The 22416-nt window shown below is 44.0% G+C and overlaps 1 protein-coding gene across 1 annotated transcript in view; it reads left to right on the plus strand.

Moving 5' to 3' along the window:
- Nucleotides 1–22416, plus strand: part of POLN (DNA polymerase nu) — a 157407-nt gene that overhangs the window by 92339 nt on the left and 42652 nt on the right. The window contains exons 15-17 of the mRNA XM_027103930.1: nt 2626–2683; nt 3625–3699; nt 4611–4725. Coding sequence (XP_026959731.1) covers nt 2626–2683; nt 3625–3699; nt 4611–4725 — 248 coding nt within the window. The remainder of the gene's footprint in view (nt 1–2625; nt 2684–3624; nt 3700–4610; nt 4726–22416) is intronic.

Consider the following 22416-nt stretch of genomic DNA (forward strand, 5'->3'; position numbering starts at 1 on the left):
GCCCCACATGCTGCAACGAAAGATCCTGCGTGCCGCAACTAAGACCCGACGCAGCCAAATAAATATTTTTTTTAATGTTCAAATTATAGAACATATTTAACAAAGTCTGCTATATAGGTTAGATATTTAGTGAAGTTTCTGTTATTTTATTATTTGTTATATTGTAAAGCATAAAAAGTGGCATTTAATTATTAAAAAGCTTCCTTCATATTCTTCTGAAGATAATCAATTTAAACTTAGCATTTCTGCTTTCTCAGGACAAGTAAGAAACTTATTTATCCCTCCTTCCATTGGTAAAGGAACTTTCATTAAAAGTGATGTTTTATGTGCTGTGGGAGGGAAATGATTTCAGGAATCACGCCAGACGACCCTGACACCACGCTGTGCTTCCCAAGAGCTTCTAGCTGGGCACGTTAGTTACAGTCTGGTCTGATCCCGATTTGACATGCTATTGGATAGAGAACACATTCTGTTTTATACAGCTGTAGACGCTGACATTACTCAAAGTGAGTAAATTTTATAGATGTTCTCTTATGAGTTTGAGAAAAGTCCCTTCTTTTCCTAGTTGAGTTGTTTTAATATGAACGAGTGTTGGATTTTGTCGAATGCTTTTAATATTCTGTTGTGGTGGTGATGTGCTTTTTGTCCTTTATTCTACTAATCTGATGTATTATATTAATTATTTCTGGATTTTAAACCAACCTTGTATTTCTGAGATAAATTCCACTTGGTCATGGTGCATAACCCTTTTTACATGTTGCTAGATTCAGTTTGCTAATATTTATTGAGGATCTTTGTGTCTGTTTATGGAGGATGTTCTATTTGGTGTCCGGCTTTAGCGTCAGGATAACACCTCGTAGAATGAGTTGGCAATCTCCTCACTCTGCCATTCTGGAAGTACCTTTCATTGCTGAATTTTTTGAGAGTTCTTTATATGTTTTGAATCCAACAAGATTTGCAAAAAAATGTTTGATGGAGTCCAGTGTTTCACTGTTTTCTTTTACGGACCATGCTGACGGTGTGTATCTAGCAACTCTTCATCTAACCCAAGATTACAAAGATTTTCTCTTAAGTCTCCTTCTAAAAGCTTTAGAGTTTTACATTTTACCTTTATGATCCATAAATTATAGAATCAGCTTCTTGATAGCTATGAAAAATCCTGCTAGTATTTTGACTGGGACTGTATTAAATTTATAGATCAACTTGGGAGTCATTGGCGTATCAAGGTTGAACATTCTAACCCATGAACATGGTATATCTTTCCATTTATTTAGGGCTTTTAAAATTTCTTTCATCAGAATTCTGTAGTTTTCAACATACGGATTTATACCTAAATATTTTGGGGTGCTATTATAAATGGCATTGTTCATTTAATTTCAATGTCCAATTATTCATTGGTACTATGTAGACATAGAATCGATTTTTGTATATTGACTTTATGTTGATACTTTGGTCAACTCATTTATTAGTTCTGGAAAGCTTTTTTGTAGTCTCCATGGGTTCTTCTACATATGAAATCCCATCTAGTGAATAAGGGTCATTCTGCTTCTTCCTTTGTACTGTATGCTTTTCATTATTTTCTCCTTCCTTATTGTGCTGGCTAGGACCTCCTATATTATGTTGAATAGAAGTGTTGGAAGTGGACATCCTTGCCTGTTCCTGATTTGGAGGAGAATGCGCTGAGTCTTCCGCCATCAGGATGAGGTTAGCTTTAGGTTTTGTCAGGGCTCTGCTTACCATGTTAAAGGAGTCCCTTCTGTTCCCAGTTTGCTGAAAGTAGTTTTTGTCACGAATGGATATTTAATTTTGTCAGATGCTTTTTCTGCATCTATCAAGATGATCATGTGACTTTTCTTCTCTAATCTATTAATATGCTGAATGACATTGATAGATTTTCAAATGTTGAACCAGCCAAGGCTGGGGTTTGGGGGATTAACCCCACTTCGTCATGACGGATTGTCCTATTGTTGGATTTGATTTGCTGATATTTTGTTTAGGATCTTTGTATATTCATGCAGGATATGGGTCTGTAGTTTTCTTTTCTTGAAATGTCATGTCTGGTTTTATTAGGATATTATTGACCTCATAAAATGAGTTAGGAAGTATTTCATCCTCTTTTTTTTTCTGGTAGGGATCGTGTAGGTCTGGTACAGTCAGCAAGCACTAAGACCAAGGCTGGTGCCAAGTGCCAAGAGCAATAGCCTTGGTTAGAATGGAGAGACCCAAATACTCATCTTAAAATACCTTTTTAAAGGAAAGTACAGTGTACAGATTTCACAGAAATCTACATTAGCATATTATGGTAGGAATTTTAAAGGTAACTAAGTTCATAATTCAGGCTGCTGATGAAAGAATTACTGTATATAATTATGATAAGGGTCACACAGGCTAAAGTCAAAAATAATTGTTCTCATATTTGCTGATAATACCTAGTGCTATACCCACCAAAATTATGTTTCAGTATTAGTTGTATTAAGTGTCAATACACTTATGCATAGTACATTGGCATTAGTTATTTTGTTAATGTTTAATAAAATGTGACACATTTTAAATACCGTTAAATAGTACAGATTAATTTAAGAGAAGATATTTCAACTAAAGCAATTTCCCTCTTATTATTCACAGAATATCCAAGGCATCTCCAAGCACCCAATTCAAATAACTAGACCTCAAAATTTTCAAGGTAACACATTTCTTTCTACTTTGCAGAAGTCTTGGGTAACATTTTCTAAAAACCTAGAGATGTTGTAATTGTTTTTCTGTGTAACTAACTGCTTTTCTTTCCTGAAGTTCTCCTCTGTATTTGCATGACCAGGATTTAAATATACATTGAAAACTAAAACACAGCTAAAGTGATATGGTACCTCCCCTTTAGCACTTTATAAGTTAAAATACATGATAATTATACAAGGGAAGTAGCTCCCCTCCTACTATCTCTCCCCCACCAACTTCCCCACAAAGAAAAAACAAACAGACATACAATAGAACTGGCTTTTATTAAAGTCTGAAAATTACTGGAAATGTTTATGAAAGCATAGCAACACTCTTCTTTCTCTTAAGCTCTTCCACTGTACTGCTGATGGTTACATTTCTAAAGAAGAAAAAGGTCAAATCTGAGCAAAGTAGGGCTCTGTGGCCCATTCCCAGTAAACTCCTGCCCCCTTTGCTTTGGGAACTGCTGCTTCCGGAAGGTCAGGGCCAAACAATGAAGCGCGATGAGCAGTCCTCTTTAAAGTACACACAATCGTGCGTGAACACAACTCATGGGAGGTGAGCAGCAACTCCGCCTCCTCCAGCCCCTGTAAAATGCACTCAGCGGGGAAATCTTAGAATTTGTGCTTCCACAAAGGAGATCTTCTCAGCAGAGAGGCCAGAGGGTCTTACTGCAATATTTGACCTTTTCTTCATTAAGAATTCTACACAGAACAGGAGACTTTAACAGCAGAAAATCTAGTTTACTTTCAGTAGTCTTATGATGCTTTAAAATTACATTAAAAATATTAAGAAAAATCAGAAATCTAGACTCTTCTGACTTTAGAATGATGTTAAAATAACTTGGTATGAGGAATAGCTATGAGTCAGCTCATGACCAAATTCACCAAGTGCTCTTGAAATACGATTCAGGTAAAGACGAACTCCTTACCATCTCCCCGAGGGCCGTGTTTGTTTCATCCGAAGGCCACACCTTCCTAGCAGCAGGTATGTGCGGGCCATGGTAGAGACACCGTGTCACTGGATCCCATGTTATGCATTTCATACAGTTCAAATATTTAGAAATTGAATAATCCAAAGGTTCTTACAGAACTCATTCTTTAAAATAAGTCCTGGCAAATATTTATATGAAGCAAAGATTTCTTATGCACAGTGAGAGCAGCTCTGCTTCCTGGGTCCCTTCACTTTACCATGACTAGATCCCAAGTTCCTCTGCCTGGTCCCGCTCAGTCTGCCCCCCTTTCTCCTCTCTGTCCCCATCACCCGTGGCTCTTTGCCTTGCCCCCTTGCTGCAGTCCTGCTGGTCCCTGTGCTGTCCCCCAGCAACCAGCCAGCTCCACCTCGGGCCTGCATGGACCCCCCTCCCCAGATGAGGTCCCGCTCCCTCCTCCACCTCATACCTCTGCTGGAAGGTCACTTTCTTGATGACACTTTACAGCAGCTCCCTCTACACACACTGACTCCGGAAGCTCCTTCTCTTAATGGATCTCTTCCACTTCATTTCTCACCTTCTAACACGCTGAGTAATTCGAATTGCCTCCCTCCCCTCGTGTAAGTTCTGCGCAGGAAGGGACTGTTGCCCGTCTTGTTCACTAGCTTACCCCAAGCACACAGCCTGGCGCACAGCATGCCTTTTAAATTCTGATGTTCCAATGAACTGATGAATCAATACAGCCCACCCTGGAGGCATGGGCAGTCTCGCAGAAGAGGTCTCGGGACTTTTAGACCCAGGGATGGCCAACAGACCCGAGGCCTAAGGACCCTGGCATATGAGAGGTGGGCACGTTGACCTTGATTCCTCAGTGGGGAGGGAAGATTGAGGGTCCCCTGGGGGCGGGTAGCAACAATGAGGGACATTGTTCCTAGATTCTGAATTAATGCAGAGCTCTATCTAACAGACTTTTCACAGATTGAATTGCGCATTCTTGCACACTTATCTGGGGATCCAGAACTTTTGAAGTTATTCCAGGAATCTGAAAGAGATGATGTATTTTCCACCCTGACTTCACAGTGGTAAGATATATGAGCTCATAATAGTATCAGATCCGCAGGAATGCTGACACGATTTTAAAAGCCTGAAGTTGTTCCAAACCTATTTTCATAAGAAAGAAATTATACTTTTCTCTAGTAGTTAATCTCTGTGAAAAGAAGAGTAGGTAACAAGGATGCCAAGAGTTTCCTAATTATGAAAGAAATGGTAATTCTTCACCACTAGAAAGGAAGTCCACTGCGAAAGAATATAATAGAAATATGGAAAAATCAAACGTGAAAGGCACGCACGCCCTCCAGATGAGTGTCACTCAAGACAAAGCCCAGTGCCTGGCAACCTGAGTGGCAGTCGTATCTTCAGCCCCACTGAAGCCCTCACTTGCTGTTTGGGTACAAAACAAGTCTACACAATGCTATGCTTTCTCACTGCCGCCTCATCCTTGCTTTTTTGAGTAAACTTTCATTTTGCCTACTTAGGCTTTTCTTCTTTCGGTTTGAAGCCTGGAACTCCTCCCATCTAAGGCCATGAATGCCTTTCTTCAGGGTGCAGTTGGTCCCGAGGTCCAAAGCCAGCAAGAGCAGGCTCAGACCCTGCCTGCCCCTCCCTGCCCACCCCCCAGCTCAGCAGCTCTCAGCTTGGGTTGACGCGGTGCGTGCCGCCAGGTCCCGGTGCTTTCGCCCCGCCCGCTGCTCCCAGGTAGCCGCTCCCAGCTGCTCCCACGGCTCCTCCCTTCTCCTTGGTACGCACCGTTTATTCTTCTTAAAACTGAGATATAATTCACAGACCATAAAATTCAGCCTTTCAAAGTGTACAATTCAGTGGGTTTTAGTACATGCACAAGGTTTTGCAACCGTCATCACTGTCTAATTCCAGAACATTTCCATTACCCTAAAGAGAAACCCCACACCCAGTAGCTATCATTCCCCAGCCTTCCCTCCCGCCCGGAAACTACTAATCTATTTTGTCTCTATACATTTGTCTATTCTGGGCATTTCACATTAATGGGATCATACAGCATATGGCCTTTTGTGACTGTCTTCTTTCACTGAACATAATGTTTTCAAGGTTCATCCATGCTGTAGCATGTATCAATACTTCATTCCTTTTCATGGCCAAATAATATTCCATTGTATGGAATAATGTATTCTGTATATTTCAGTATAAACAAAAAAATAATATTCCATTTATTTATCCATTCATCAGTTAATGGGTATTTGGGTTGTTTCCACCTTTTGGCTGTTATGAATAATACCGCTGTGAACATTCATGTACAAGTCTTTGTGTGGAAATATGGTTTCATTTCTCTTGGGTAGATACCTAGGAGAAGATTTTTGGGTCATATGGTAATTCTATGTTTAACTTTTTAAAATTGTGGTAAAATAACATAACATAAAATTTACCATCTTAACCATTTTAAAATGTACAATTCACATCACAACAGTGGCAACTATATTTAATTTTTTGAGGAATTGCCGAAACAGTTTCCAAAATAACTACACCATTTTACACCCCACAAGCAGTGTATGGGTTTCCAATTTCTCCACCTTCTTGCCAATACTTTTTATCCTGTGTCTTTTTGATTCTAGCCATCCCAGTGGGTGTGAAGTGGTAGCTTTGTTGTTTGATTTGCACTTCCCTGATGACTGCCAATGTTGAGCATCTTTTCTTATTCTCTATCTTTGTCTCTTTCCCTCCTCTACACCTTTACACAAGTGCACCTGGGTGTTTTGCTCACCCCAGCTTTCTCTGCATACTTCCTACCAGAAGATGGTCTCTCTTCTGTTTCAGTTCCTGTCCAGTTAGGATGTAAGATAACATAGAATTTTTAAGGCATGTGATAGATTTAATAATACCCCTGCCCTCTCTCCCGAGGTGTGGAAAGTCTTAGAAGATTGTTTCTACCTAGGAAGGAAGAGTATTTTGCTTATTTGTTTCACATGTGAGCTTTGTTGCCATCTTAGTGCTTTGTGGAAGGGTGCTATAGATATTCTCCTTGACAGTGTGAAAGAATCTATCTGTGATTCAAGGTGAGTGCTTGTACATAGATCACTAAGTGTGTTTTTTGTTCAATGGGCCCAAAGCTACTCTGGCTGTTGCTGACCAAGTGTTACAGAAAAATATTTTTGTCAAAGTATCAGGCAAAGGATGCAACTAAAGCAGTGCCAAGAGGGAAGTGTGCAGCACTGGTGCTTACATCAGAAATGAGGAAAGATCTCAGATAAATCATCAAACTTTCTGTCTCAAGAAACCTGAAAAAGATGATTAAGGAGGAAGAAGGAAGGAAATAGTAAAGATAAGAGCAGAAACCTATGAAATTGAAAAGAGAAAGCAATAGCAAAAATCAATGAAACAAAAGTTGGTTCTTCAAAAAAAATCAATAAAATTAATAAACTCTAGCAAGACTGAAAAAAATAAAAATAGAGAGGACACAAAGCACCAATATCAGGAATAGAACAGAGGATATTAGTACAGATTCTGCAGACATCAGAAGGATAATAAGGGAACACCATGAACAACTTTATGCTCAAAAATTCAACAATTTAGAAGAAATGGATCAATTTCTTGAAAACCACAAAGTATCAAAACCCAACTATGATGAAATAGATAACCTGAATAGTCCTATAAACGTTAAAGAAATTGAATTTTTAGTTTAAAATCTCTTGAGAAGGAAATCTGCAGGGCCAGATGCCTTCCATGGAGTATTTTACCAAACATTTAAAGAATTAACACCAGTTGTATACAACCTCTTCCCGAAAACAGAAGAAGAAGGAACACTTCCCAATCATACTGTGAAGCCAGTATTACCCTGATACCAAAACCGGACAAAGACTAAAAACAAAATAAAACAAAACACAATCCCATGCAGACCAATATCACTCCCAAATTTAGATGTAAAAACCCTCAGCAAAATATTAGCAAACCAAATCCAACAACATCTTAAAATGTTGTATGGGTATAATTATACACCATGTCCAAATAGGATTTATTCCAGGTACGCAAGGCTGGTTTAACACTCAAAAATCAGTGTAGTCCACCATGTAGTCAAGCTAAAGAACAAAAATAATATGATTTTATCAATTGACCTAGACAAAGCATATGACAAAATCCAACGCCCATTCATGATAAAAATTCTCAGGAATTTAGAAATAAAGGGGAGCAACCCCAACTTGATAAAGAACATCTGCAAAAAATCTACAGCTAACAGCATATTTAATGGTAAAAGGCTAAATGCTTTCCCCCTAAGATCAGTAACAACTTATTAATATTGAAGTTCTGCCCACTAAATAAGGCCAGGAAGAGAAATAAATGGTATATAAATTGGAAAGGAAGAAATAACACTGCCTCTATTTATAGATGATATGATTGTCTATATAGAAAGTCTCAAAGTATGTATAAGAAAAAAACATTTTTTAACTCCTAAAACTAATAAGTGAGTTTAGCAAGGTTGCAAGACACAGTATCAATACACAAAAGCAAATTGCATTTCTATAAACTAACAACAAACATGCAGAAATCGAAATAAAAAATGCAGTACCATTTACATTCACTCCAAAGATAATGGAATACTTAAGTATTCAGTTAACAAAATATGTATAGTATCTGTATGTCTAAAACTACAAAATGCTGATGAAAGGAATCAAAGAAGATCTGATAAATGGAGTGGCATACTGTGTTCGTGGAATGGCAGACACAACGTAGTAAATATGTCACTTCTCCCTAAATTGATCCATGAGTTTAATGCAGTCCCTATTAAAGCCCAAGCAAATTCTGTAGACATAGACAAGCTCATTCTAAAATTTAAATGAAAAGGCACAGGCCCTAGAATACCTAAAACAATCTTGACAAAGAAGAAAGTGGAAGGAATCACACCTGATATTAAGACTTAGTACAGCAATTGGGAACTTCGCTGGCGGTGCAGTGGTTAAGACTTCGCCTTCCAATGCAGGGGGTGCCGGTTCGATCCCTGGTTGGGGAGCTAAGATCTTACATGCCTCAGGGCCAAAAATCCAAAACATAAAATAGAAGCAATATTGCAACAAATTCAATAAAGATTTTAAAAATGGTCCACATCAAGAAAATCTTTAGAAAAAAATACAGAGTAATCAAGAGACTGTGGTGTTGGCAGAGGAACAGACACATAGACCAATGGCACAGAAAAGAGAACCAGAAATAGATCCACACAAACACGCACAACTGGTTGTCGGGAAAGGTATAGAGTCCAGGCAGAAAATAATTCTCTTCAGATTCGTGTTAAGCTGATCACTCACAAAGCCGCTTGGGAAGTTCATTTCTGCACTGGATATTGTATATGTCTTTCCTGCATTTTTTTATCTTGTGGTGGTTTTGGGGAGAACTTCAAAAATAAGAAGCTTCTAGTATTTGCATGGTGGTCGCTTCTAATTTCCTACCAGCAGTAGTAATCCAACACTTGTGACTTATACTATAATTAGTTGCTTTGGAAATGATTTTTATGTTCCAAACAGAGGACTAGAATAGCACATGGTGAAACAGCAGCAAATGCACTCTTAAAAATGTTTATTTCATGTAAATGCCTTATTGTTTGAAACACAAAAAGCAAAAAGGCAATTAGATGTACTCTGAAATATTTAGTAACATTTTCAAAGAATAACAATTTTCTTTAAAAAACCTTCAAGAATATGTAGATCATGTATAAAAATGGAGACTTGGAAGAGGTCTTGGAGATCATCTGTAAAGCCATGATGTGACTGATGAAAGTCTGACCCAGAGAGCGGGGCCCTGCCCACGGGTGCACGTCTGAGCCGGGTCAGAGCTGCCTCCTCCAGCTCCAGTGTTTTCACCTGAGCTCAGAAGACACAACCATTCTGCACGGAGGTGGCTTCCTTCACAGTAATCACCACACATGTGCCTGATTAGGTGGTTTCCTAAAAGTTCTACAAGGCAAATAAAAAAGCATTTCTTATTGGTTGTACGTTCAACTCAACATTTTCAGACTGAAACTTAAAAAATAATTTTTCACTGCAGAATATATTAGTTTTTCTTCTGCTTAAGGCTTTTCTTGAGTGCTTTTCTGAGATATTCTCTCGTAAGGCAGGTGTGGTAGATAGTCTTGTGGGCCTCTCTCCTTCTCTGGGGGAAGATGGTGCTTCCCTACCTGTTAGATGTCAGACTTGGGCGTGTGACTTGTTCTGGCTAACAAAACATAAGCAAAAGTGACAAGGGTCATGCCTAAGCTGGGGCTTTAAGCAACTGCACACGGTTCCTCTTGATCTCTTTTGTCTCTATTTTGGCAAAATTGACAGAGGCTGCTCGATCATCCTGCATTATAAATGGTGGACCAGAATGTGATGGAAAGGTGGTGAAGAAGAGAAAGTATTCTTGCTGTAGGCAGTAAGGTTTCAGAGTGATTTATTATGGCAGCATAACTTGACCTATCATAGCATCTACAGGACTGGGTGCCAGGACTAAGAGGCTGCTGTAATGAATCCTGAAACGCGTGGCACTGGCTTTGGGGCCAGGTGGCAGGCAGTGAGATGTTTATTGGAGGCTGGAGGATGGCACTTGGTAAATGGTATGACATTTGGCAAGACTGTCACCTGTGATAACTTGTGAAGCAAATAATACCCTAATGAGCTGAGGTTTGGGGCAGAGTGGGCCAGCAGAATGCTAGAACATGCTTTGGTTGCTGTTGTCTGCATGTGACAAGGTACCATAAGAAAAAAACTCAGAAAAGAACTGGCCAGTGTACAAGTAGGAATGAAAAGAAATAAGAAGATTACAGAAAATTGGAGTTTTACATATTTGAATATAGAAATGATTCTCATCTCCAACCAGTAAAAGATGAATCTGAAGAGGGCTTTGAACAACAAAGGCCAGTTAAAACACTGCCTTTAACAAATGAAAGGTATGGCTTTGATGCCTACTGTTAACATCTCTGAAAGAAGGTGGCACCCATAAATCCTTACAGTTAGACAACACAGCGCTGAACGAAGAGACTAATGCTAGCTTTCCCCCAAGTTCCTGATAAGCTCCAGGCACCTGCGGTGGAGTCTGGAGAGAGGATGCATCTCTAAGCGAATTGTGGGAACGTCTGTTGGCACGTGGAGCTGACTGGAGTTAAATAGAACTTACTGTGTTTCTGAGCACTGTACTTACCAAAGAACCTCCAGTCTGGGCCAAAGGAGACTGTGATTGCAAACCTGGGCCCCACGTATTCTACAGCCAAGAAGCAGTCCGGGAAATATGCTCGTTCCCCCAAGGAAAGAAAATCCTTCAGTGCCCTCTTACATGCAGCCAAGAAAGATAATGGAAAAAGAAGTCCCAGGAGTGGAGCAAATGGCCATGGTGAGCAAGGGACTGAGCAAGGGTCCTTTGTGAGAAGGGCCCCTTCAGCGCCTACCCAGTGAGAATTCAGAGTTGCTGTGGACCAATGACGCCCATGTGTCTCCCACTCTTCCCCTTTCCACATGGGAGTGCTTATTGTGGGCGTCCTGTCCCTGCCCCACCGTTGCATAGCATATGTGTGGAGTGAAAGGTAGACTTGACCTTGGCCTCCAGATCAAGAGGAGCCCCGTCAAGACCTGATATAAAGATGATCACAGAATCCTGACACCCTATCAGATGGAACTTGGAATCGTCACTCTTGTCAAGGGGGAGGAAAGCCAGTATGTGTGGTCAGAAGGGCGGAGTGTGGTGGAATGTATTATTATTCAAGCATATTTGCTATCCCTCCCTAGAGGAAGAGTGTACTTCCTTGCCCGTTGACTCAGGCTTGGCCATGTGACTTGCTACCAATGACATGTGAACAGAAATGACATTTGTCACCAATGAGTAGAAATTTTAAGAGCCAACACATGGTTATCCGTATTTTCTTCTTCCTCTGCCATGACAAGCATCATTGTTCCAGATGTAGGCTAGACTCTGCTCCTGAATCACAGAATGCAGATGACATGGAGCAGAGCCTCAGCTGACCTGTGTTGGACATGTTGCATGAACAAGAAATAAGCCCTTGTGTTTGTAAGCCTCTGAGCATAGCCTAGCCTGTCCTTACTGTACAGCAAAGGTGCAACCATTTGTGTTGTCAGTGTTTGGGTATGTCTCTCTTAAAAATGAGCTTAAATACCACATCCTATCTGAGTGCATCAGGAGGAAGGTGTAGGGGAGGTCGTGCTAACGTTCAAGGGCATGTGGCCTATGAACTTGGTTTCACTATCGTGTGGCAGTGTGACCCAGGACCCTAAACCACAAGGTCCCAAGGAGACTTTTCATCACCGTTAGTGGCAACCCAAAAGAGCTCCCCTCCAAAGCTGTTCTTGGCCTTCCAGGCAGAGACCCTCTCAGGTGGTCACCAAAAGTCAGCCTAGAGTACACAGAGCACTCACATAATTCTCTTCAACACTAACCTGCTTACCCAGAGATTAATGAAGCCTTGTACAACTCAGTGATGAAGTACTGGATTATGTGTCCTGAAACATAGCTAGTTTAGTTTTTTTAAGTTGTAATTTATGAGAAAATTAAAGGATGAATTTCTAGTTAAGATATAAAAAATCATAAGACTATTGCTCTAACCCTAACAATCAAACCAAGATAAATAAACTACAAAATTAGTTTTTCTAAACTTACCAGAAATCTGAGGATACAGCTGAGTTACAGAGCTCCAGAAAGTGATGAGCCCTTCACAGAAAAGAAGAAACCCCTGGCTTCTCTCATCCCTGGTGGAGTGGCAGGAGGAGGAGGAATCTGCCATAGAGGGGATAAGAAGAGACCATCTAAACCCTACTTGCACATGGGCTAGTGTGACAGAATTCTAAAGAGAACCTTGAAAGCCACCGGAGGGAAGAAGACATTATATACAAAGAACAACACAAAATACAGCTGACTTTTTACAGAAACGGCAGAGACCAGAAGACGATGGAACAAACATCCTTACCGTGCTGAAAGAAACATTCAATCTAGATTTTTAGATCCAGACAATTATCTCTCAAAAATTAAGGCAAAATAGAGACAATTTAAGATTTACAAAATCTGAAAGAATGTGTCTTAGTAGACCTGCTCTACTAGAAATGCTACTAGAAGTTCTTCAGGCTCAAGAGAAATGATACCTCATGAAACTGGATCTTCAGGAAGGAATGAAGAACACCAGAATGGGTCAATACCAGGATAAATATAAAAAACATTTTCATCTTTATTTTACATAGTTTATTTTATATATATTTTATATAGTTCTATGTATAATTTATATATAGTTTGAATTCTTGAAAAGACTAAGATTTTTAAAAAGTTTGTAACATAGATCTAAAATATAAGGCATTAAAAAGTACAAAGGGTAGGAAAGGGAGTAAATGGAATTATACTATTTTCAGGTTCTTACACTGTGAAGTATTACAATATTATTTAAAGGTAGACTATGATGACTTAAAGATGCATACCGTAATTTCTAGGGCAGCCTCTAAAACAATACCAAAAGAAGTATAACTTAAAAAAATCAGTGGAGGTAGGGGCTTCCCTGGTGGCTCAGTGGACTCCATGCTCCCAGTGCAGGGGGCCTGGGTTCCATCCCTGCTCAGGGAACTAGATCCCACATGCATGCCGCAACTAAGAGTTCATATACCGCAACTAAGGAGCCCGCTTGCTGCAACTAAGGAGCACACATGCTGCAACTAAGGACCCCGCCTCTTGCAACTAAGACCTGATGCAACCAAATAAATAAAATAAATTTTAAAGTAAAATAAATTTTTAAAAAAATCAATGGAGGCAATAAAATGGGATATTAAAAAATATGCAATTCACCCAAAAGAATTCAATGAAAGAGAGACAGAACAAAATGCAAATGGGATAAATGAAAATCAAATACCAAGATGGGATGCTAACACTGCAAAACAAAGAGTGTGACCAGAAACAAAAACATTTCATAACGATGAAAGACTGACTCATCAAGAAGACACGGCAGTCCTAAATTTGAATGTATCTAATAAGAGAACTTCACAATACTTGAAGCAAAAATTGACAGAACTAAAGAGAGAAATAGAATTTACATTTCATTCATTCCTCCACTGAAAAGTCTTACTGCATTTCCCAGAAGGGAAACTTATTTTCAAATGAGGTTTATTTTATTTTTTTATAAATTTATTTGTTTTATTTACATATTTTTGGCTGCATTGGGTCTTCATTGCTGCACGCGGACTTTCTCTAGTTGCTGTGAGCGGGGCTTACTCCGCTGCGGTGCGTGGGCTTCTCATTGCAGTGCTTCTCTTGTTGCAGAGCACAGGCTCTAGGCACACGGGCTTCGGTAGTTGTGGCGTGCAGGCTTTGTTGCTCCGCAGCCTGTGGGATCTTCCCAGACCAGGGATCGAACCCATGTCCCCTGCACTGGCAGGCAGATTCTTAACCACTGAGCCACCATACATAATTAGGATGTCATGTTGTATCGTTTGGATTATTGCTCTTTTAGGATACAATTTATGGCACTGATTTCAAGATACACGCATTGTTAAACATTTGATGACCACAGATTATTATTTTTTTCCTAGATCCTGTGCAGTGCTTCCATAAGAAAGTCCTGCCATAATGATTAATTATAACAAAGGACTCTTCTCATGATTAGCTCTGCTTCAGAGGTTTTGTTTTGTTTTTTCTTATCCAGTCACTTTCTCCTTAGTGGTATTGTTTAATCTTTCGGATTCTTCTATTAAAAAGTTGATCAGGGACTTCCCTGGGTGCAGTGGTTAAGAATCCACCTGCCAATGCAGGGGACACGGGTTCCATCCCTGGTCCAGGAAGATCCCACATGCCTCAGAGCAACTAAGCCCACACGCCACAACTACTGAAGCCCGTGTGCCTAGAGCCCGTGCTCTGCAACAAGAGAAGCCACCGCAGTGAGAAGCCCGTGCACCACAACGATGAGTAGCCCCTGCTCGATGCAACTAGAGAAAGCCCGCGCACAGCAACGAAGACCTAACGCAACCAAAAATAAATTAATTAATTTAAAAATACTATTAAAAAAACTATATATAAAAAAAGATCGTATCTCTGGCACATTTAATTCCTACCAATATTCCTACAAGTGCTGGCAATTTTAAAACAGTTTAGTGTTTTATCACCTCTCAGAGCTTCCTAAGGTTACATATTCTCCCAGACAGGACAGTAGTGACATGCACAGGTTAATAGACAAAGCAAAATCGCCAATGCCTGTTGACGAAGAGCCACCACCTTCAGTGGGACGGAGTTATTACTATTCTTCTTGTCAAAGAGGAGAGAGTCCTGGCCTGCCCGGTGACCATAGCCATGTGGCTGATTCCCCGCCGAGGTGCCGAGAGCTGTGTGGCTCGGATAGGGCCACCCCTAGCCTCTGTCCCCCGGGCAGCTCTGATCAGCACAGCTGAGTCTCAGCATTTGGGCGACAGAGTCTCACTGCACCCCTCAGGGTGGAAAAACTGGGACAAAATCACCTGGAGAGTTTTCTCAAATTGTAAAGGACTTCAATACACGTAGTGCAATGAGTACCTTACTTTGGAGCTGTAATAGAGATTTAGAAGGAAAAGCAGCAGAATCTGCACTTTGTTCTGACTGCCTGTGCCCAGGAGGTTTCTCTCCCTCTTTCTTCTCTGCTGATTCTTACTATGTGCCTTGTGTTGTTTCAGGCACATCTCACTTAATGCCTGTGACACTGTTATTCCCCATGTTTTGGATAAACTGACACAGAGGTTGTTAAACTTGCCAGAGGTCACAGGGTCGCCGCCTTAGCAGCACGATCCACATCCAGTGGGATGGATTCTAGGGCCGTGGTTCTTAACCCTTAGGGTTTCAGGGAGTCTGTGCCCCACACCTCTTTCTCAGCCTCCTACGTCTACAGCTGTGATAGTCAGAGCCTCCACCAGGATTTCAATTTCAAGAGGGGCCATTTGCAGAGGTGTGGCTGGGCGAGCAGCCAGGAGTGCTTGGAGAAAGGCAGTCCCGGAGCCTGGTGAGCGCCGGCAGGGCCCCGGGCAGCTGGTGACAGAGCCCGGAGGTCACATGAGGTCACAGACGCTGTCAGGGCAGCAGCAGCCAGGTGAGGGGCAGGAACACTCGGCGCCTCCTTCTCACCTTCCCACCTGCTGGTGCCCCTGCTGGCCTAACCTGTGATGCCAGAGGGCACCAGAGCCATCTGCGGAGTCTGGTCCCTCAGGACACAAGACAGTGCAGGGATTTAGGGAGAAACCCCACTGAGAAGGATGTCCAGGGAATGAAATCCAAACACTGCCAGCTTTATTCTGATGAAGCCGATGGGAAAGCACAGCTTGCACCGTGGTCAGATGGACTGGTCCCTAAACTGGACCCAAGTCCACACAGCAGAAGTTGCCCTGCAAGGGCAGGGCTCACCACATGGGAGGACAGACCCGAACGCGTCCGAGCTGGAGCCACCTGGCCAACTTGCCGGTTAGCCAGGCCGCCCTCCCACAGGGATAAGAGAGGAGGCATGGGGGGTGGGGCCTGCACCTTCTGCTCCCAGTGAAGGGATTCCCAAGGCTTTATCCAGGGCCCTTTTCCCTCCCCTGGTTCCATCTGGGCTGCAGGTCCACCTGTGCCCTTGGCTACTGGGAATAAGGACGCCCAGCTCCTGGGATGATCATCCAGTTGCCCGCTCAGCAAATAACTGAATGTCAATCACGCGTTGATACAGCTGCGAGAAGACGGCAGCCATGCCCACAGAGCCTGCAGAGGACATTGCACAATGCAGCCGAAAATTTCGTTGTGATGGTCTAGAGGCCATACGGGCGAAGTCCAGGGCGCCGCACAGTCAGGAAGCCTTCCTTGAGGAGGTGAGGTGGCACTGGGCTCTCGGGAGCGAGGAGAAGGTGGGGAAGGAAGGTGGCTGACGGCACAGGGAGCGTGGAGACCTTGGAAAACAGTGGCGCTTCCTCACAGCACCTCTGTCCTGAGCTCCAGGCCAGCGACTCTGGGTCTCAGCGGCGGTTTCCCTGGCTGTCCCAGGACACTTCAGACATGTCTGGAGAGAGCTCGGCACCAGGGCCCAGTCCCCGCAGGGGCCATCCTGACTCTCCCCTTCCTCCCTCCCAACACCCTGTTCCAGCCAGGCCCGTGGTCCACTTACTGGGCCTCTTAAGTCTGCGACCTCAGCTCAGGCCTCGTTACTGCCCACACAGCTTCCTGACGGCCCTGCTCCACATCCACCTCCAGCTTCCTCCACCTTATCTCTCCGAGATGCAGTCAGACCACGTGGCCCCTCTAGGCCCCCCCGGCTGATGACTGTCACCCACCCCAAGCCAACAAAGCACAGCAAGCCAGGCACGAGCCCCAGAGCAGCCCTGCGAGACCCAGGACCCAGATGAGCGGTTCACCACCACTCTCCACGGTCGCTCTGGTTGGTGTGACAGAGGAGAAGCGTGACAGCCGGAAAGGAAGAGGCAAAAGGACCATTTGGGGCAATGGTGGGATGGCCTGCCTGGGAAGCCAAGAGAACAAACTGAAAGAAAAGGTTGGTCCTAGGATCCGCAAGAAGACCAGGTACAAGTGGACCTACAGAAATTGCTTCCCAAATATAAACAACAACGAGTTAGAAACTATAATGGTAAAAAGCATGCAAAGAGAAAGACATAATACCTATGGTAAACTTAAGCAAAAGTGTGCAAAATCTAGATGAAAAGAAGTTAAAAATAGAGAAACACAGAAAAGAAGGTAGGGAATCTCATTTTTATAAAGATATTATTTACACTAATGTATAGATATAGAAATGTCCTAATAAATGTGCCAGAAATACCAGTAGGATTTTTTAGTAACTAGACAAATTAATCTGTAGTTTATGATGCAAAAATAATCCATAATAATCATGAAAAAAAATTTTAAGAGGAACAATAAGGAAGGCCAAGTCCTACGAGATATTAAGATTTATTATTAAAGCCACAGTTACTAAAACATCATTATAGGATACAAAATGGGATAGATCAATTTAAGAACAAAGTCCCAGAATAGACATACACACACACGCACACGCACACACACACACACACACACACACACACACATATAAATTAATACTTGATAAAGGAGATGTTAAAGTGAAAAATGGGCTCTCAAATGATTTGTTAAATAATCCTCTGATGGCCGTGGATTTTTATTTAACCAATATTGTGTGTATTGGAAGAAGAGACTGCCAGTAACACTTTTCTTATTTGACAGCCGAGTCTTATTTATAAGTATTTATACGAATTAGGAACACAGACATGCCAACTTTAGCATTATTCCCAGGGCAAAAAAATGATCAAGCAACAACCTATCAAAATGACAGGAGTCTTTTGAGATGATTCCCACAGGACCCAGCAGCAGACTGTGAAGTCTGGGGGCCTTTCGAGACTTCCAGGGGGAAATTCGTGAGAGAAAAGGGACGTTTGCTGCTGTTGAGGGATTCATGCCGGATTTCATACTTCTTGGAAAACCAGGAAGGACATTCATGTGAAATTCCCCATTTAGCGTCTTTTCAAATCGGATCTATGAATGCTGTTTCTTCCTCCACAGCTGCACAGAGGGAACATCTCCTTCATTTCTTTCTTAGATGCTTTTTTTTTTAAATTGTAGAAACTTGCACTTTTATGGCCAGACTCGAATTTCTTTCATCAGCATCGTGAGCACAAAGCAGACCCGTAGGGATGACCTTGGTGAGAAGAAATGCGGAGGAACCTGAGGAGGGCTTTACGCACCTAAGTGTCTTCTTCAGGGTCGTCCACGTGCACCCAGACTAAGGGGCTGCCCTGTTCGGTCACACGAGGGTCGTGGGAGCGCGTGTGGAACCAGCTTCAGAGGAGTGGCAGGCAGACCTCGGTGACGCACTCATCCGTTCATAGTTCAGAGTGACATGAAAGGGTTGGTCAGAGCTCTCTGTTCAAGAGCGGAGTGTTGGCCTGTGGGCCTCACTTCAGAATGACCAGGCTCTTGGGCACAACACACTGGGGACCCCCCAAGCACCCAAATACGGAGGTCACTTTTCTAGGGCCTTCAGTTTCTGTAGAGAGTTCTCTGGTTCATTTTACTCACCATCATCACCTCTCTGGGGGAGCAGATGCCCGGCTAGACTCATGTTGACCGTGTGGGGCTGGGGGCGATGGGTGGTGAGTCAGAGAGAGGGTGCCTGACCATCTGTCCCCCTCCTGCCTTCAGCCCCTTGTCTCTCTCCTGCCTGGGGCTGTACCTGATGGATGGTCCCAGTTGCAGAGCCTTCCTGGGCTCCGCTGGGCCCAGAGCTCCCCCTGGGCTGTCACCCCTTGTGCACGTCCTCAGATGCAGCTGTGCCTGCTGAAAGCCCCTCTCCCGTTCTCTTCTTTCTCGTAGATGTATGCCTTTCAACTCCTTTGCTCTAGTTTAGTGGAATCTCAGGAGGGAGCAGGTAGACATGTCTGACTAGTGTGCCATCTTTAACTAGGACCCTATCGATTGGTTTTCAGCAAGGAAGCGTTTACATTTCACTGTGGCTCTTGCGGGGGGGAGAAAGGCAGAGGGGCTGTTTCGTCTTCTGGGCTCGTGTCGGGGAGAAGTCGGTAGAGGTGGCAGAGCCAGCAGGTGTGGAACTGACCACACCTGGGATGTGGGGAGGGGGACGGTGAGTCCAGGGTGAGCACTTGGTGGGTGAAGGGCAGGTGAGAAGCCGGTGTGGCTGGTGGAAACAAGAGTCTGGTCTTGAACCTGGGGAACTTGAGCCGTCTCTGCAGCTTCCACGTGGAAATACCAAGAGGGAAGTTCCAGGACCGAGGCCCAGAGGGAGGCCTGGGGGCTTGGTGGACGCTCAGCAAGTGGTCACTGTGGGACCACGTGTGCCCTCCTTGTGCACATATCTGAGGGGGGCCAGTCTGATTCACTGTCGCCCTAGCAGCCCCTGAATGGCCCTCACCTCACCTAAACGGGGGTGAGCAGGCGGAGGGGTGCAGGCCGCATGGGGGAGGGGGGAAGGGGTGGCAGTGAGGCCTCGCCTCTGGCCAGAGCTTGGAGTCAGGCTGGAAGCTGAGGAGTGCACGGCCCTGACCCATGACCCGAGGCCATAATCTGCCATCAGGGTTCGCCTCTTCCCCGGGCCACAGAGGAGACTGCCGCGGCTCACGTGGTCTGACGAGGCAGTAGTAACCCCGCGGCTGGGCTCAAGGGCAGCAGGGGCCTCTGCTGCTCAATCAGCTCTCCCTCTGGAGAGCGTGCCTCACTCATTAAGGGCTCCAGGAGCGTGTTTTCTGGGGCAAAATTTAGTAAAGAGCTCAAGGACTGATCTGCTTTCTCCGGGATAAAAGTCATCAATTCTTTTTTTTTTCAAATTTGTTACAGGAAATCAGGATTTTTTTTTTTTTTTGGGCCACATTGGGTCTTCGTTTCTGTGCACGGGCTTCCTCTAGTTGCGGCGAGCGGGGGCCACTCTTCATCGCGGTGCGCGGGCCTCTCACTGTTGCGGCCTCTCGTTGCGGAGCACAGGCTCCGGATGCGCAGGCTCAGTAGTTGTGGCTCACGGGCCCAGTTGCTCCGCGGCATGTGGGATCTTCCCAGACCAGGGCTCGAACCCTTGTCCCCTGAATTGGCAGGCAGACTCTCAACCACTGCGCCACCAGGGAAGCCCCAGTCGTCAATTCTTATACATGGCTGGTGGGTAAAATGCTGTAGCCACTGTGGAAAACAGGCTGGCACTTCCTCAAAAAAAGCAAATGTAGGGCTTCCCTGGTGGCGCAGTGGTTGAGCGTCCGCCTGCCAATGCAGGGGACACAGGTTCGTGCCCCGGTCCGGGAGGATCCCACATGCCGCGGAGCGGCTGGGCCCGTGAGCCATAGCCACTGAGCCTGCGCGTCCGGAGCCTGTGCTCCGCAGCGGGAGAGGCCACAACAGTGAGAGACCAGTGTACTGCAAAAAAAAAAAAAAAAAAAGCAAAAGTAAAGTTACCATATCACCCTGCCCTTCCCCCCTCGGCATATGTCTAAGAGAAATGAAAACATGTCCACCCAGAGACTTGTACTTGAGTGTTCGTACAGCACTATTCACAACATCCGAAAGCTGGCAACAACCCAAATATCCACCAACAGCTGAATGGAAACCACAGTGTGGTCCACACACATGGTGGACTGTTATTCAGCCATAAAAAGGAGCAAGGCACTGATGCACGTTACTACACGGATGAACCTAGAAAGCATGCTGCATGAAAGAGGCCAGTCAGAAAAGAGCACATGGTGTAGGAGTCCGTTATATGAGATGAGATGTCCAGAGCAGGCAAGTGTATAGACAGAAAGCAGAGCAGTGGTGGCCAGCAGCTGGGCTGTGACAGGGATGGAGAAGGACTGATTACTGGTATTGGGTTGGGTTTGTTTTTTGACTAATGAAGATATTCTGGAATTAGATAGTACTCATTGTTGACAGAGCATTGTGAATATACTAAAAACCACTGAATTGTGCGTTGTAAAAGGATGCGTTTCACAGCATGTGAATTATATCTCAATAGTAAGAAAAAGGTGGAAATAATCAGTTCCTCCCCCTCACGGTATTTTTAATTATAGTGAGAAATGAATGGAAATATGGGTACAGAGTTTCAGTTTGGGATGATAAAAAAGTTCTGGAAATAAATACATAGTAGTGGACTTCCCTGGTGGCGCAGTGGTTAAGAATCTGCATGCCAATGCAGACGACATGGGTTCGAGCCCTGGTCTGGGAAGATCCCACATACCGTGGAGCAACTAAGCCCATGCACTACAACTACTGAACCTGTACTTTAGAGCCTGTGAGCCACAACTGCTGAGCCCATGTGCCACAACTACTGAAGCCTGCACGCCTAGAACCCGTGCTCCGCGACAAGAGAATCCACTGCAATGAGAAGCCCGTGGACCGCAATGAATAGTAGCCCCCGCTCACCACAGCTAGAGAAAGCCCACGCACAGCAACAGACCCAACACCGCCAAAAAACAAAAAGCCAAATAAATAAATGCATAGTAGTGATTCACAACATTGTGAATATACTCAATGCCAGTAAAGTGTGCAGTTAACATGATTAAAATGATAAATTTTAAGTTACGTATATTTCATAATGACTCAACCGAGGGAACCATTCCTGAGTTGCGCACAAGCCATTGTAAATGAGAGCCTTCGGACACGAGGAAATTCAGAGGCCCTTACAAATGTCTGTAAGTCCTGGCTCGAGTGGGGCCTGGAGAGGACAGCTCCCGCCTGGCCGCCCTGCCCACGATGGCCGCCCGCTGTGAGCCTCTCGTCCCCTCTCTGCAGTCACACTAGTTCTCTGCCTGCCTCAAGGGAGGTGCAGACAGGCCTGGCCAGTGGAAAGCACAGCCGCGAGGTGCTGTCCGAGGTCTGGGCGCGCCCTCAGGCCTGGCTCTCGGGCCAGTGTCAGATCCCCAGGAAGTTCGCTTTGGCTGGAGGCCAGTGTCTGTCTGCTTCCACGAGCTGGACGGCGGGTTCGAGTCTGCCCTGCGTCCCTCCCCGCCCCCCAGCTGAGCCCCGCGCTGCGCCCAGAACCTGTGTCCTCTGTCCTGGCCACTCCTCAGTGTGGGCAGACTTTGTGTTTGCCAGTCTCTTCTGTGGAAGGGGATGTCATGTGATCTTTTTTTGCATTTTACAGGACTAATAAGGTTCTCTTAGTTAGCCCTTCCAATTTCTACTTTTAGAAATCACTTGTTTGTATCTTTTGCCCAGTTTTCTATTAGCTTCTTTTTCTTAATGACTAGTAGAGGTTCTTTGTATATTCTGGATATCACCTTATTTCCCCA

Source organism: Aethalodelphis obliquidens, unplaced genomic scaffold (genome assembly GCF_003676395.1).
Source record: "Aethalodelphis obliquidens isolate GAN/ISIS:26980383/991018 unplaced genomic scaffold, ASM367639v1 scaffold6, whole genome shotgun sequence".
In the NCBI taxonomy this organism is placed as follows: domain Eukaryota; kingdom Metazoa; phylum Chordata; class Mammalia; order Artiodactyla; family Delphinidae; genus Aethalodelphis; species Aethalodelphis obliquidens.